General features: G+C 30.1%; 1 protein-coding gene across 2 annotated transcripts; it reads left to right on the top strand.

Annotated features, from left to right (window-relative positions):
* Positions 1 to 566: 566 nt before the first annotated feature.
* LOC106459240 lies at positions 567 to 18,043 on the top strand. 2 transcript variants are annotated; one of them, XM_013918841.2, is made up of 8 exons: positions 567 to 637; positions 5,266 to 5,386; positions 7,085 to 7,212; positions 9,307 to 9,448; positions 11,424 to 11,545; positions 12,465 to 12,575; positions 15,226 to 15,417; positions 16,849 to 18,043. In XM_013918841.2, exons 2-8 carry the CDS (start codon positions 5,278 to 5,280, stop codon positions 16,963 to 16,965), a joined length of 921 nt encoding a protein of 306 aa, XP_013774295.1. In that variant the 5' UTR covers positions 567 to 637; positions 5,266 to 5,277; the 3' UTR covers positions 16,966 to 18,043. The 2 variants fall into 2 exon arrangements, with proteins under 2 accessions (XP_013774295.1, XP_022241395.1); XM_022385687.1 differs by lacking the exon at positions 567 to 637 and adding an exon at positions 897 to 971.
* Positions 18,044 to 18,624: the final 581 nt, after the last annotated feature.

The raw sequence follows: 18,624 nt of genomic DNA, 5'->3' as shown, positions 1-18,624 counted from the left end.
ATTGTTGAATCTTCCACAGAACTGAATGCATTTTGTGTATATTTTTTTACAATTAGAAGTTGTTGGTTTGTTGTTGTTGTTTCTGAAGTTAAGCACAAAGCTACACAATGGGCTGTCTGTGCTCTGCCCACCACGGGTATCGAAACCCGGATTCTAGCGTTGTAAGTCCGCAGACATACCGCTGTGCTACTGGGGCTACAATTAGAAATTTCGGATTTGAATAGTGCGATTGAGTTTATGAGCTCTATCCATAAAATCTTGTAATTATGAACAAATTCTTTTATATCCAATATTAATCTGTTTGTTTTATAGTAAAGCTACATTGGGCTTTCTGCTGTGTCCACCGCAGGAATCGTACCCCCGGATTTTAGCCTTGTGAGTCTATAGACTTACCGCTGTCAAACCGGAAGACTTATATCTAATAAGCTGTAAATAGTTAACACTGTAAAATAACTAGTTTGGAAGATTTGTATTTGGGAATGGAAAGTTTACAGCTTCAAAATTGAAAGTTTCAGTTTTATTGATAGTGATATTTAAATCTAAATAATTTGCTTTGTTTGTCATGGAAGAGCTACTTTCTAGGGTGAGCTGGCGGATAAATTTGTAAGGCAGTGTCCAGAATATCTTGATAATTAAAGTAAGTGTCAATTAATATATATATATATAACGAATGAATTATGAATATTTTTAAACATTATTACTTGAGTTTAGGTCACCAGCATAGTTACAAAGTAAAATTATAGAAGCAATACAGAGATAATTAAATTTATGTTATAAATGTGTTATTCTATACCTAGTGAACCATATTCGCAAAAATTTGTGGGCACTAGGTAAAATGCGGAAAGCTTCGTTCCGCATAGTGGCGGAACAACTTTTAGAACCAAGCCAAATCACCCAGCTCTACTATAAATACTCTATATTTCTGTTAGCAACATAGCACTAATTTGATGGCTTGAGTGCTTTATCCACCAGTATGTTACTTTTTTTTTTTTTTAGTTATGCTATTGAAATTTGAAGTGGTTTCCATTTCTATTATTTAAAATTAAATAGTTGATCAAAATTATGTTAAACCTAAAGTTTTATGGGGTGTACTATGCTCTTATAACATAAATTATAATTAAAGATTATTTGTCATGTATTTCTACAATTTGCCAATTGATTCAAGTCATTCTATAAATAATGCTTCAACATTCTTAATTAAGCTAGAAATACCCAAGAGTTTAATGTCGTTGGCAAACATTATTAGTTTTCTAATTATGCCCATATCACTATCAATATCATTTGTGTAAATAAGAGAAAACAAAGTTCTAAGCACTGCCTCTGGAAGCAATTCAGTAATAACAAGGGTCCATTTAGGATGGACTTCATTAACAACAACTTTTTACTTTTTCCCACCTAACCACCCTACAATTCAATTAATTAATTATTCTCAACTCCTTCTGATGTAATTTTCTTAGCTAATTCTTGGTTTAGTACCTTATCAAAAACTTTCTGAAACTAAGTACTCCAAAGTCACACCCTTTCTATCACCCACATAACAAATAACATCCTAAAAATAAGTTGAAAATTTAGTAAGGCAAGATTTACTTTTTTAGATCCATGTTGGTTATCAGATTTATTATCATATTTCACTAAATTATTTTGTAAAGGTTCTTTTAACAGACTCTAGAATTTTTTCCACTACAGGAGTAAGGTTATTTGGTCTATAATTTATAGGACAAATTTTATTAGGATCTTTAAAAATTAGAAGTGAAATATGGAACTCTCCAATCCTTGGGCACCTACCCACTCTTTAGTGACCTACCAAGAATGAAAGAGAAAGGCCTGTGTATGTGTTCTTTGACTTCTTTTTAAAATCCTAAGGAAAATCTTAAATGGCTGGTCCTAGTTCTTTATCTATTTTTAATCTGTCAGTCTTTGTACTTACTACCAAGGGATTAATACCTACATGATTCTGGTCAATTACAATATTTCCCATAGAATGCTCAGTAACAGGAATATTGATCGTATCTTCCCTTGTAAAAAAAAAATAGAAGAAAACATTTTAAAGCTTAGTTATTTCATAGTCTTCAACAATAATTTTGTCATCAGCATCATTTAAGGGTCTAATCCCCATTTTAACATTTTGCTTACCTTAACATACATATAAAATTTATCCTTCATTTTCTGTATGTCTAGTAAACTAGTGAGATTTGATTTCCCCTGTAATACTTTTCCTATTTTTAGGAACATGCCTATTTTGAACTAAACACAATTTATTTTAAAAAATTTTAATTTGTTCCACATCACCTTTTAACTTGTTTTCACAATTTGCTGATGATAAATGTTGTTCTATTTTATTGAAATTGCCTTTCCAAAATTTAGGAACCAAATTTGGATTTTTTTATTTCATAATGTAGAAGAACCTTCAACCTATTTATGTCAGATGATCCCCTACTTGAACTCTTGCAATCATACCATCAGTAATAGTTAATTATAAATGTAAAATGGCATCTCTCATGTTTGGTTGTTTGGCCATTTGGTATAGAAAAACCATCAAGAATCATTTATTGTGACTCCATATAATCAGTGTGTCTAAAATTACTGCATCAATATTCGTATTAGTAGCAACTTTAATCTCATACAATTTCACATTTACCCCTTCTGTCTAATCAGATGGCGTATAACAGAAAGCGTATGATAAGTTGCCTCACAAAAGATTTGTTACAAAAATGAAATCTGTGGTTGTGGGGGAAATGTTATTAAATTAGATAGAAAATTGGTTGGAGAGTAGAAAGCAGAGGGTAGTAATAAATGGAGTTAGATCTGACTGAATCACAACTTCAAGCAGTGTGCCTCAGGGCTCTGTGCTGGATCCTATGCTGTTTGTGATTTATATTAATGATATTGACTCTGGAATGACTAACACAATTTTGAAGTTTGCAGACGACATTAAGATTTTTGGGGTGGCTAACTGTATCAAAGATGCTACAGACTTGCAGGATGATTTAGATTATTTGATGCATTGGGCCAGTACGTGGCAGATGATGTTTAACTATACAAAATGTAAGGTGATGCATGTAGGTTTTCACAATTCAAATTATTGTTACAATTTAACTGGGAATAAATACATTAAATACTGTGGTTGAAGAAAAAGATCTTTGTGCTGTGATAAAAAAAATCACTTAAATCATCTAAACAGGAATAGGACTAACAGGATTTTGGGTAAGATCTGTAGAAATATTGATTACAAGACAAGAGATATTATTGTTTCACTGTATAGATCACTTGTAAGGCCTCGTATAGAGTACTGTATACAGTAGAAGGACATTGAATTGTTAGAGAAGAGCCACTAGGATGATACCTGGGATGGTAGGATTGTCCCATGAGGAGAGACTAAATCTCTAAACTTGTTTTCTTTGGAGAGGAGAAGGGTCAGAGGGGATTTGATTGAAGTGTTTAAGATTATTAAGGGTATTGATAATATAGATCCAAACTTTTTGTGTTTAGCAGTGAAAACAATAGAATAAAGGGTCATAAAGTCAAATTTTGGCAGTGTAGAAGTCATATGTGGTTTAGACAGTATTACTTTTCAAACAAGGTGGTCGGCTTTTGGAATGAGCTGCCTTCAAGGTGGTGGAGGCAGAAAAATGAACTGAGTTCAAGAAAAGATTGGATAAATACCTGAGTAATAAGGGATGGTTGTAGTTGGGAGCTAGAAGGGACATACTTGATGGGCTAATAAACTCCTTTTCATCCCTTTAAAATTTTATGAATTTATGAACAGTTGCCAGTTAAAAACTTGCTATTCTTGAAATCCCGGATTTTAATCCATATAGATTCAACCTCTTGACTACAATTTCTTATCTCATTAGTCCTAACAGACCACAACTCGTCCCTTATATAAAGAGCTATCCCATCCCTTCTCTTAAAAAGTTATCACTTTTAAATAACTTCTATCTGGAATTTCAAAACAATTCCTATTTTTCATTATTCTAGAAATCTAACCAAGTTTCAATAATTCCCTTTGTATTATAGTCTTCCATTTCAACTTCATCCCTGAAGTCATATATTTTGTTCCTAATACACATAACATTAGAATAATGACAACTAAGTTTGTAAGATTGTGCTTGATTGCACTATATTCTAATTTATGTTTAAGCATTACCCTGATAATTTTTCAGTTAAGTCTTGGATCCTGCAAAAATATATCATTCCTACATTTAACTCAGTGAGGCACTACTGAAAGGGCCACACATTTATTTATGTCTTAAACCTCTGAAGAAGTTCTTTATTAAGCAGCAACAGCTGGTAAACAGATTCTAGTCCTACTCTTTCTGTGTTTCCCACTACAAATAACTACCCATATATTTAATGAGAGAGTCACCCAATATATAAACTTCTTGTTCATCCATTTTGTCTTTGCATGCAACCAGTGGTTCAACTCTATAATACAGTACCTGTTATCTGTTTTCTCAAAATTTAACCAAGTTTCATTAATTCCCATTGTGTTATAGCCTGCCATTTCAACTTGATCTCTGAACTCAGTTATTTTGTTCCTAATACTCCTAACATTAGAATAATAGCAACTAAGTAGCAAACATTTGTTCATTTACTCTACACAAGATATATGTCCTTGGTGAGCTTGTCTTAAGAAGCCTGCATTACTTTTTTATAGATGTATGTGAATTTCCTCAGAACAGGTCACACTGAACCAAGGACCCGATACTTAGGGCTAGAAACATAGGCTGTGCAATTCATTCTACACTTCATTGTGTCAGTAAAGAAATGTATTTAATAGTTTATTTTCATTGGTCATTTCACAACTGATATATATACATACATACATACACACACTATTTTACAGGGGGTAAAAGAAGTGATCATTCAGAACAAAATAGTTTTTGGTTATTTTGTTACGGACCAGTGAAAAATGTATCTATTTATTTTTACTACTTTTTATTTTGATCAGTTTCATAATCTTGTTCACATTTATGTTGTGTGTTAATAGTTTCACTTAAGGTTAAAGTATTTTTAGGAAAATGTTTTTAATTTCAATTGCTTTAAATGTGTGTGTGTGTATTGTATATATTTTCTAATCATCAGATAATCACTGACATGAGCATGAGATTGTGGAAAGGAATTAAAAACTGCTCTAAGTAACTGCCTTTCTAACTATTTAAATTTGAGAATCTGTAAATTAGAGATGACTTCATTGTAGGCATAGTTCATGACATCAGTATACTTGAAATATACAAGTGTACAGTAGTGTTTTGTATTTGACAGAAGTAGCAAAAAATGGATTTGCAAGAAGCCCAAAATGCATTTGTGAAGATGTTAGCTGACATCAATAAGGAAGATGTAGCCAATTTCTTTTGTTGGATACAGTCTTGTTGGTTGACATCAGGTACTAGTATTATTTTAATAGTTGTAATCATGTCACAATCCAGTCCTGCATGTAATGTTACATATAATTATTGATAGTAAAATTTTGTTTCTTTAGATTCTACCTAATGTACATGGGACTTAATTGATTTCCTAATTTACATAATGGGCTTTAAAGTACAAGCAAGTACTTTTTGACTATCAATTTTGCAAGTTTTTCTTCTTCTGTATTATTTGCATAACCAACAATGGAATTTGTACTCTGTAATAACCACTAAGGTTAGGAAATATTGTGGATGAAATTAATACATGTAATTATGTGTATTTTGTATATTTTATTAGAATGAGATTTTGTTCATCATCAGGTCAGTTAATTCAGAAATAGAACTCAAGCCAAAGTAAAGTATGTTTTTCAATTTCTTTTATGTTAGGCTATTAATAAAAATATTTAACAGTCACAAGATACATTTGCATGTATGCAAAGTTATCATTATCTTGATTTGTACTAATAAAATCATTAGTAATTTTTGCATCACAAGTTATTCAATATTGCTAAATAGAACCTTTTCAGAACAAATATGTTAATTGCAAATCTATGGATCTGTGAAGTTGAAAATTTTTTAATATGTAGTAAAAATTTAATAATTAGGAGTAATATTTTGTCATTTAGTATTTGAACATAGATTTGACCAGAGCTATAAAGAAAGAAGTTAATTAACCTTCTGACACTAGAGAGAGAGATAACATCCACACAGTTTTATACCATCATCCAAATACTTGGAAACATTATCAAAAACTTAAGTTAGTAGGGTAAGAATACCCTCTCTTAAAACCATGCATTTTCTTTATTAAATTCCACTTCCCAAGATGCATTTTCTATCCATCCATAAGAAAAGTTTTAAAATATTACCAGCCATGAAAGGCAAACTGATAGTTTTCAGGATCTTCTCCTTACCTTTCTTAAAAATGTAGATGATTTGGAAAACTACTGCTTATGTATAAATTTACTTCTTTTCCATTAAAAAAATGTTTGTTTTTAGTTAACAGGCACTCCCCAGTTGGAAGACTGTGTACTTACAAAGCTGAAAATCAGGTTTCAAATACCCTTAGTGGGCAGAGCACAAATAGACCATTATGTTGCTTTGTGTTTAACAATACTATACCAACAACAAGTTTGTAAGCACAATTGCAAGAACTAAGAGAGGAATAACAAGTGTTATATAAGAGTGGTGTAAGAAGGAGTTGCAAAGTGTGGGTACTTGGCTAGGCATGCAGATTTTACAGTGAGAGATTGAAAGTATAAGGAGCTGCCAAAGGCAGCTCAATCTAAGGAGTTCGGAAGCATGTCTCCCAGTAAATTAATATAATGATATAATTTACAGTTGCTATATAACTCAAATATGTGAAAGTGGAGGTGCTGGAGCATCCCTAGTTCCAATGCCTCTGGTAAAACTATATAAGCTGAATTGTGATATTCTAATTTTAACATACCTAATTAATCTGAAATAAAAAATGCTATTTTAAACATACTGGAAAATAAAAAATGTTTTGTGGAAACCTAAATAGATCACTTTTATATATTTTTTAAAGAAAAATTATTTGAAATACAAAATACAGTTTGAGCTTGGAGAAATGCGAGTTAGATGAGCCTTTGTTGTTAGCCAAGTAATAGATTATAAAACTATTAGAAGGCAGCTTCTCATTTGTATTCCTTTTTCAGAGTGCTTAGGTGAAGCTCCTGCAGTTGCATTTACAAAGTTAAAAAGAATTGCTGATGACATTAGAGGAATGGTCCCTCAGTGTGGTATTTTACCTTCTGAGCAGATACAAACTCCAGCAACAGGAGAAGTGAGTTCTACAGTATAATTTTTACTTGATAAAACGTTTAATACATCCTACTCTACCAAACCTTATACATTGAATCTTTCAATTGGGAGGTAAAAAAATCACTTTCAAAAATTTAAAGAAGTTTACCCCTTACACTAAAAAGCTGTAAATTAACAATTTTTAACATTTATAAAATATCACATCACCAAACCTCTCATTTTGCTTTATGTTTTAAAATTAACCAATATTTGTCTTGCTCCAAAATTATGTTTTTCTATTCAGATTCTTCCCTTTACACATATTGTAACTGTATATTTGAGATTATACAGTGTGAATAAAGAATCCCTTTGTATCTTTTAATGTTACTGAGGTGAAAACGTCATTACTAAATATTTTATTTACCTTTTGCTGTTCATGATTCAGGATTATTATGAAATTAAGCATTCATTACATAAGTATTTTCATAAACCTTAGACATTAGTAAAAGGTTAAATCATTATGTTTACTTTGAAAATCCTGTCTTCAAAATCATCAAATATACAAAATTTTGGCATTTAGACATAGGAATTTTAGTTTTGGTTACAATTATGTTTGCAGGTGCATGAAGATTTGAGTAAAATAGCACCCTTCTGAGGAAAAAAAGATTGTTTTTTTTTTTTCTGTATAGTTTAACCCTTTCCAGCCCTGAGGATGTCACTGATATTCCTTGATTGTTTTCCTTCTCACAGTAGAAATATTTAACTAAATTGCATGAAACTTAGAAAAATCTTACTAAATAATATCTAGTTTTGGATGTACAAAATTTATCTAATTTGATTTAGTTTTTTCAGCATTTTTCTATGTTGTGAAATGTTCAAAATTTTACTGTGAGAAATTGTTTTGCAAAAACTAAGTATTTTTTATAATTTTGAAATTAAAATTTGTTTATGTTGGTCTGGAAGCTCCATTTTATATATACAATCAATTTCAATTTGATTTACATTCATTAGATAATTTCCTTTGATACTGATTTATAGCTGATTGCAGTAGTCACAGTTTTGGCTATAAATCGTAAAAACATGCCATAAATTGACATAGAGTTTATGACCTTATCTGTCATAATAGTGTCAGGCTAGGTTTCATTATTTTTGAGAACAGTATTCTTGGTTGAAATAAATGTATTTCTAACACATGTATTATATATGTACATTGTTTGAATATGATAAACTTAACAATAATATTCAATAAATAAGGATTTTAGTAACTGGAACATTTTGCCATCACCTACCATATTCTCTAAACCTAATAAAGCTTACCTGATATCTTGACATGGAAGAAAATAATTTGTAGTTTTCAAACAAATATAATTTAACACAAAAATGTTTTTGGAATGAAAAGAATTTATAAAAATATTTCCATATATGTGATTTGTTTCTAAGTCATTTAAACTTCGGACTACATTCCAATGTTATGTTCTATATGAACTAGGTCTTGTCACTTTCCCAGGAAACTATAAATTACTTCTTGTACCACTTTATTCACTCTACATTAATTTAAATTATTTATAATCTGCTGTATCAAATGGCATTTAAACTTTACCTGTAGCTGTTTTAAAAGAAGAGATAATTATTAGTTGTTCTAATTACATACTGTGAGGTCATAAAAGGGTGGGAATGACCAACTCTTTTAATAATAACTACAGAAGGAGAAATTAAATCATATGACATACAAAACTTTGAGAATTGTATTCTGAAGGGATATAGTTTCTTAGTAAATATAAACCTTTGCTTTGGGATTAGTAAAAAGAATTTTACAAAAATCAATAAGTGTGTTATTTACAAGCAAGTCTCCTCGGAGCTGAGCAGAAATGTAAGTTTGATAATTTTGGTTTGTTTTTTTGTGGAGTACACTAAATAAATGCTACAAAATAGCAATATATCAATGTTTTTGAGTAAACAGGTATTAAAATAGACTTATGATTTTTTATTCTTGCTTAAATTTTGAAATTTGGTACCCAAGCCACCTGCCACGTAAAAGGTGCTCATCAGTTGGGAAAGGGTTAATTTACTGTTTCATTATTAAACATGTATAATACTTGATAAATGGTGTATTTATATCTTATTTTTAATCTTATAGAATGCAGATTGTGACCCCCATCATACAGTCCATGTTGATGCTTTTCTTTATGAAGAAGAACATATTGATGACTTGGTTGCAGAGGGAAAGATGAGTCGAAACTATTGCAAGAAATGTGGCTCACATGAGGTTGCTCCATTAAGTAAGTACTAAGGAGAAACAGCCTGAAGACCATTTCTATTGTCTTTGTGATAAATGAGAATATATATATTGAATTAAAGTAGTTTGTAAAATCATATAATTTTCACATGTAACTGTGGGTCTCAAATTGAAAAGAAATATTTAACAGGCAAACTTATCAGCCATAAATTAAATTAGATCTGAATATATTTTGTATTTTGAAAGGTGATTTAAATAACATTGTAGTTAAATTATGGATAAAATGTTTTAATTATCCTTAAAATTTGTGACTTCACTATGCTTACATAAGAAAAAGAAATTATCAGTCTTAATAGGTGTTTGTCAACAGTGTATGTTTTCTTCGCAGGTTCAAGTTTGTGAGAAAGGAACTTGCATGTTAGGACTTGAATAAAATGCAAGTGTTAGCTGTTGTTGTTTATTAGAATATTCTATAAGGTGGTGATTTCGGTATGAAGTGAAAGGTAGTTAGAACAGATGTTATATGTTCTATTGAGAAGATTGAGAATAAGGTTATGTTTAAAGGAATTCAGAATAAAACTGTCAAATCAAGTAAATAAGACTATATATGTTTTTTCACCATAAACAGATGTTGTAAAATCTGCTGATTTGGATATCAAGAATTTACTGTTTTTTTTTTCAGTTTCACAAGTAAATTTAATGTTAGGGTGTTTCAAATTTACATAATCCAAGAATTGTATGATGTGATTAGAGCTTCAAAAGAGTAAAAACATACCCTCAACAAACCTTGTACATAGAGATGGTTTGTATTCAGCAGGACAAGTGTCTAACCAAAAACACTCATAGTAAAAAAGCAATATGTTAGGGAGAGTTAGCTGTAAAGGTGATCCCATAGCCACACTATGTATTTGGTCTTGAAGCTGACCATTGAAGACAGAGTGATTGTCCTTGAGGGCAAGTTTAAGTAATTCTTCAAACTGTTGGCAATTAAAGCATGTGTATGTTTCACTTTTGTGTGGGGAAAAGTTTCTTTAAGATTATTTGTATTGTCAATTAACAAGATTGGCATTTTTTGTTTGTGTTCACATTGCTAATTTTGAGGCTTGAACTGATAAATAATTATACCATTTGAGAGGCAGGTATTAAAATCAATTTTAAATCAGTTAAGATTTAATTTTTCAATAGTTTTTACAAAGTAGATTTATTTAATTCCTTTTTTATGTATTAGTACATGTTGTGGAAACTTATTAATTAATAAATTTTACTGTTGATTATTTTAATCTCTAGTAATGTTTTACACAAATCATAATCAGTACTTTCCTTATTCAAGGGCTGGATGTTGCCTTTGTTTTTATTCTGTGAGGTTATGGATCATAGAATCTTGTGTGCAAAACATGATGCCACCAAATTTGCATCACTCTTAAGCTGTGGAATGGGATAAAAGTTATAGTTATTTCTGTTTATTCAGTTCAAAACCAGATACAGCTCTTATGGTGCAATATGTTGCTGACTGACTGTACATGAACCCTAGATGGTATCTGACCTGACTATTTAATTAGCCCATGTGTGTACAAAGTGCCATTTTGGATGGATATTTCAATTTAAAGTTTTTCTCCAAGTATTCACAAAATTTTAGCAATAAACAATTTAATGTGTTTACAGTAAAAATGTATTGTCAAAATTAATATTGTATGTATTCGTCAACAAGGTATGCTCTTCTGTATTTGTGTTACTGATTTCAAGAAAACTAAGAGATATATGAAAACTTTAATGCTGTTTTATAATTGGATAAAGATTATTGATAGAATTTTTTTATTTAATTTTTATTTTATCATTATTACATATGAGATCAATTTATTTTCTCTTTCTGGGTTTATTTGTACATTTTTTTTTTCTAACATTTAATGTTTAATTTAATATGGTGCTTTGTTTGTTCCATCGTCGGTCATTTGTAATATTTTAGTTTGTTATTTATGATTACCCATATGTATTGATCTGGTTTAATTTTTTTATTTCAGCTTTTATTTCCCATTCCATGTCCATCCAAAGAGTTGGATTCATTTTTCAAAGTTTGCTTCCTGATCTAGAAGGGAAAGTTGTTTTCGATGTGGGGTCTCGTCTTGGACCTGTACTTTGGGGGGTAAGAGGTTATGTTAAAATTGTATTGGAAGAAAGAACTTCTCTCTCATTAACATACTGTGCTTTCATGAAAATTATGGTCTGTACATTTGTACTACAAGGTATTTTTTGATATTTTTATCTCTGTCACTGAAGATGGACAGAGATTATGTTTTCACCCCTTTGTGTATGTTTGTTAGCAAGATTTTTTGAAAATGGCTGAATGAATTTTGATAAAAGTTGGTATACATTTGGACTATGACACATCTCAGAAGTGATTAGTTTTTCGAAGGTCATGGTCACGAAAATCCAGAAAATCTCTGTCTGTTAATATGAGGACCAATTTTTTTACACTATTTTTGCTCTATAACTCATTCAAAAATGGTTGGATTTGGATGAAACCTGGTGGACATGTGTAGAATATTATTCCTCACTATCCTGTCAAAAATGTTACATATCCATTTATAATGACGGACTTACAAACATATTTTCTTATTTTTTTGAGAGCCATTTATAATCAATGGTGCGTGTCGGAAGTATGCACTCTACTAAGTGCCCCTCTAGTCTTAACTAATGTAATAGTTCAGTAAAAATGAAGATTTTGTTCTTTGATACTGCAATCTATTTATTACAAATATAATTAGCAAGTAATATTAAATTATGTTACATTTATTAAAAACAAAATATCTGGGATTTTCAAAATTAAATAATTTTGCTTCCATACAGTTAATTTTTTGTTTTTAAGATATAAAATATCAGACTTCAAGAAGTTCAAATCCAGATAACACCTATTTCTTATCAGAATTTGTGACCTTAATTTTACACAATGGATTTTCAAGTTTGTATGTGCATTGTGCCACTAGATAATTTCGAAAAAGAACTGAAGCACAACCACAGTTATAAATAGGAATTTTTGATTGTAATATTTTAATTATTTTTAGGCTTATGTGTATACCAGAGCTAGGAAAATCATAGGTGTTGAGATGAATGAAGAACTCTGCAAAATCCAGAAGTTTATTATTGAAAAGTATAAAATGGGAGACAGAATTGAGGTAAAGTAGTTTAAATCATTGTAATACATTATTGTATGTAATTATTCTGCACACATTTTCCCAATAAAAAATAGACCACTTGCAACAATGTTTAAAAACAACTATTTTGTTGTTTGTCATTACCTATAAGCCTTGAAACGAAGACTTTTAATTGGTATGTCCAAGGTATCCTTTCCAGTCGATATTTGCATTAATGACACGTAACAACTCAAGAACAACACCTTATCTTAAACACAGACACTTCAAACACAAAGCATGATATCTATTGAACGTTTTTGAATCTATAAATTTAATTTTTGGGAGTACATTGACAACTGATATTGAAATAAAAATACTACATGATATTGTGATATTTTATGCTATAATGGAATATGCCCATAGCTGTTGGCCTGAAAGCTAGGTTCACACATGCTTGTTCTATGGATTGTGTGATTTGAGATTCATTACTATATCTCTTTTCTTCATATCTTGTCCATTTCACAACTGTAAGTATTTACCCCATATTAAGAAGTTATATTCAACACTTAGGACAGTTTTATTTATTTGCATACTCATGTTATTTGTTTCATATTTTTCTATTTCATTCCAATAACATACACATTTTTGAATAGCAACAGGCCTAATGAAATCTTGCAATAAAATGTATGTTTTAAACTTACCTCTGTATTTAAATTAAGAAATGATGAACAGAAAAGTCTTTGCTAATCTCTAAGCTTATGTTAATGTAAGAATATTGATTTCATATTACCAATTGGACTTATTTTTAAAAGTGAAAAACAATTGCTAAAGTAATTATTTCAGAAAAATAAACAAGCGAGCAGGGGATACAACACAATTAATTTATTTCTTTACCATTTTTTAAAGTGTGAAGTATAATTTAAAATTAATTCATACATTTACCTAATTCTATTTATGCACACTTATAAGTTAACATAACATAATATTTAGGGACAATAAGGGATCTGTTAGTCCATCTCAGCTGTCCCATCCTCCAAGCTAAACTAAAACTATCAAATAAATAAATTTAAAAATATATATATAATACAATAAAAATCTTAAAGCCGGCCATTATCATTCTTATAGTTATCAAGTTGTCTTTTAAATTCACTTAAATTGACTGCCTTCACAACATCCAAAGGCAACCCATTCCAGAGGCCAACCACCCTGTAAGACAAATAAAACTGTCTTAGCTGCAGATGTCTCCTACCTTGCCAAAATTTATATCTGTGTCCCCTAGTCCTACTATTCTTGCCAGTAAGTATGAAAAAAAAGATGATGTATCAACACTATCAGTTCCCTTTACAATCTTAAATACCTCAATCAGATCCCCTCTAACTCTTCTTTTTTCAAGAGAAAACAATTTCAGAGATCTTAATCTATCCTCATATGAAACCCCTCCATTCAAGGCACCATTCTAGTAACTCTTCTCCGAACCCTTTCCAACAATGTCCTTCCCAGTGCTGAACACAATACTCCAAATGTGGCGTAACCAGTGGCCTATACAATGAAATAATAACCTCTTAGGACTTTTATTCAATATTTCTGTAGATACAACCTAAAATTCTATTTGCACTACCACTAGCAACAGCATATTGCTTGTATGGCTTAAGAGACTGATCAACCATTACACAAAGATCCCCTTCTTTCATGACACTATTAAGGTTATTCTCACCCAAATTATACTTATAATTCAAATTATGATATTTTCTTGCATTTATTATAATTGAAACCCATCTGCCATTTATTTGTCCAGTTCACTAAATGATATAATCCTTCTGTAAATCAACAGCATCCTCTTCACAGTTAGCAACACCAAAGACCTTAATATCATCAGCAAATTTAAGTCATTTATTGACCATTCCTTCATCTACGTCATTGATGTAAATCAAAAAGAGCAAAGGTCCTAAGACTGAGCTCTGAGGTACCCACTTGTGCAATTAATCCAATCTGACTGAACTCCATTTATAAGAACCCTTTGCTTTCTTCCATCCAGCCACTCTTCTATTCAATTACATATTAACTTATCCCACACGCCTAAAGATATCTTTTTATTTTACAAGCCTTTTATGTGGCATCTTATCAAAGGCTTTCTGAAAATCCAAATACACCAAATCTATACCCTTACCCTCATCTACATAAGTAGTAACCTTTTCAAAGAATATCAAAAGATTTTTAAGGCAATATTTTCCCTTAATGAAACCATGTTGACTATCCAGTAAAATCCTAAACTTTGTTAAATGACTTTGCAAAACATCTTTTATCAGACTTTCCAAAACTTTTCCCACAACTAATGTAAGACTAATATGCCTATAATTACTGGTACAGTTTTTATTATATCTTTAATGTAATGGCAAATTGAAAAAGTACATATTTTCTAGTTATTTTATCAAGAATATTTAAGTTTTTAAAGGTGAAGAAAATGTTTTGTTTGTTTCTTTTCTATTTGAACTTATTGCAAGTTTGTAATAATTGTTCATTGCAAATGCTATTAAAAAAGGAGAATAATTAACATACACTTTTAATTTTGTGTGATGAATGTGGTTAGTTATGACCAACTAATTTTATGCAATAGAGCAGATTGATTTTATTTCAGCAGTTCATTCATCTGTGTTTTTATAACCGACTATGACAATTCTTTTCTTTGATGAAGGTCATCTGCAGAAACATATGTAGTGTTCCTCAGATAACTGAAGCTGATGTTGTTGTTCTCAACAATGTCTTTGAATTCTTTTTGCCTCAAGACATCCAGGTGAAAACTTGGCAGTTTTTAAGAAGTAGTATCAAACAGGGGACAATTCTTGTCACTATTCCTAGTCTTGAAGATATTTTTAAGCAAGTAAAGGTATTGTACAAAAACTTTTGTTTATTTGATTTGAAATTGTGAAAAAAAGTTAGTTGGCATTGGCAGTTTTTTACATCATTCAACATCAGGAATGAGGGCCATAAGGTACCATAAGAAATTGTTATTAACCTCTGTATATATTTTATTCATAAGAAAAAGTAGAAAGCTTCATATTGAAGTGTTCAAGATAGCCTAAAATTAAATTATCAAGTGTCAGTTTACAACACAAAGTAGCTTTCATTCTATAAACATTTGTACTGCAACATAATAGTAAAAGCTGAGGATGATGAAAATGTGTCCAAATATCATCTTAGTAACAAAATATTTTTATTTTATACAACAAAATCTATAGCTACTCAAGATTATGGTTTTCCAATGAAAAATTAAAAACAGAAATAAAACTGAAGAATACCCATCATGATATCTGAAGATTCTGTCATATTTTTAACATGTTTTTCTAAGGTCACTTACCATTACTTAAATATGACACCTCAGATGGAAAATAATGGGAGAAGCTAATAAATTGTCTAATTCATTAATTAAACTAATTTTTAAAAAAGACCAACATAGGTTGCTTGTAATTTAGTTTAAACTTATGAAAATAATTCATCACTATAATTTTTTGTCAATTTTTTTTAGTAATCCTTCTCTTAAAATAATGCTGTCTTTAGAGTGAATAGTACTGTCTAAGAGCTTCAAAGTATCTAGGACCAGACATGCTGTAAATCCAAGGATTCGTGGTTTGCAACTCCTTTGTACAAAAGCATTTCTCATTTTGGGGTCTTGAGTGAATATAGCAGTGACAGTCAAATTCCACGATTTGTTCAAGTAGAAAACTAAAGAGCTGGTTGTGGATGCTGTTGATCAGCTGCCTTGTGTCTAGTCTGCCAGTTACAAATTAGTGAGAGCTGTGCAAAAAAAACCACTTGTGTAGCTTTGTGCTAAATCCTGAAACAAACATCTATGTATCTAATATTTATAGCAGACATGGAATATATATATAACATTATAAAGTACCAGATTTTAAATATTTTGAAAATATGTTTTTATATATAGATTAGTTATATAAAAACATTATATATCTAGTTGTGGAATTACTGTTAAGCCCAAGAAGTTTTGAACAAAATTGTGTTATGACTTAAAAATGTGTCAAGAGCTGTATTTTTGGGGCATTTTTTTAAAATTTCATTCTCATTTATTTTGCTTTGTTTTTCTGTAGAAAATATTGTGTATGATCGAAATAATAGCACACCAGGATAAAGCAGAAACATTATTTACATATAATCAACCAAATTAAAAAAAAGATATACCAAAGTGAAAATATAACTCAGCAATTTGCTACTTAAACTAATTCTCATAAATATACCAATTATATTTGATGAATGAATGAAATACTTTAAAAAAATATTTATTTAATTTTTTTCTCCCCAGTCTGAAGTGGATGTGAAGAGTTGGGTGAAGAAAAGACCTATCACTGACCCTCTTGTGGCTATGACTGCTCAGGATCAAGAAGAACTTTCAGAAGTTGTCACCTATGATGTTCTGTAATATGTGGGTTCCTCATGGTGTTAATCATCGCTTGTAAACTGCACACATTGTTTGACTTCAACAGACAATAACGAGAATCTTCATGCTTGATTATATGACATTGTTTACCTTGTTGTAATACACAAGAGTCCATAACAACTTGAGAAGTAAAAGTACTTCTCAAATACAATGTTCCTATTGTGAATTTAACAAATTATAAATGAAAGTTGTTTTTATTTGATTGCACCTATAATTAATCAACTGAAAATATCTACTAGTTTGTTATAACTTTTTTTTTACCCTTCCACCTATTGGTAACACATTGTCCAGTAATGCATGATATTAGTTTAATTCTAATAACTTGTGTATTTCATCATATTTACAAATACAGTCACTTGAAACATTAGCATAGAAAACTGATGAGTTCTTTTTTTTTCAAAAATTGAGCTTTTTCAAATGTTTTTTTTTAAGAATTAAACACCAAGTGTTATATTTACTGTTATCCAAAAATAGCATGCACATCTTCTAGAAAGTGGAAGTGTTTCATGTGCCATTGTACCAGGCTATTATATAGGCATTGAGATAATAGGTTAATTGGTGTTCTTATTTTATTCTCAATTTAATTTTTTTTATTTGTTACACAAAATGAAAAATATTTCCATTACTTTTCAGTATTTATAGTAGTAAGTATACCATATATATATTAATGAAATATTTCTAAATTTTATTTCAATGCATGTACATAGAAAAAAATATTTTGCTCAATTTTATGGACTTTATGCTGCTTCAGAGGCAAATCTAATAGTCTTCTATCTTACAATAATTTATTGATATAAATCAAGCAAATGCAAGATATGATCATTCAGGCTTGTGAAAGCATTTCTTATGTAGTTACTTGAAATTATAAAAGTTATTTGGTATGATTACAAGGCACAGAGATTGAAGATGATAACAATGTTTCTATCTGTTATTCATGTTTTACAAGTTGCTAAACTGTGAGTGAATTTACTTCCGATAGTGTATATATGAATTTTTAGAGTAATTTAATGAATAAAATGACAGAAAATGTATTTTGAAAGAATAAATAAGCTTTGTTTTTGTTGATGACTTTTATTGTTGCCACAATAAAGAGAGAATTTTGTAACTTCATGTTGCCATGCAACATTTATACAAATGATAACATACTGTGCTATAAAGAGTAAATTGTATCTTTCTTTTTTTTTTGCCAATGAGATATTTTTAAACTCATTTCAAAACAACTACTTGTTGTTTTTTATATATATATATTATTAATGTAAATTATTCATCATGTTGATAAACAACAACAACTTATAATTGTCATCTTAGTATAATAAGTAGAGCAGGAGAAAAATTTTGAACATATTTTTTAAAAGTGATGTGCTTACATTACTAAAAAATTATAATTTTATCACACTAGTATCTATTGCTACTTGAAAAACAAATTTACATACAGTTAAGTCAACCTTGGAACTTAGGATGGTTGAATTATTCAGAAAGTGATGTAACCATACTGAACAAACTATACAAAATGTTATGTGTAATGTTCTGTCAGAATACAGGTATGGTCTACCAGTTGTCATACTGGACTAGGGTTAGTGGTTCACATGCTGTTGCTGTAAAATCATGCTTCACACTTTAGGTCTTTGGGTGCATAGTAAT

The sequence above is a fragment of the Limulus polyphemus genome, unplaced genomic scaffold, assembly GCF_000517525.1.
Source record: "Limulus polyphemus unplaced genomic scaffold, Limulus_polyphemus-2.1.2 Scaffold580, whole genome shotgun sequence".
Classification (NCBI taxonomy): domain Eukaryota; kingdom Metazoa; phylum Arthropoda; class Merostomata; order Xiphosura; family Limulidae; genus Limulus; species Limulus polyphemus.
Note: the sequence above shows the minus strand (reverse complement) of the source record. Positions and strands in the feature narration are given on the sequence as shown.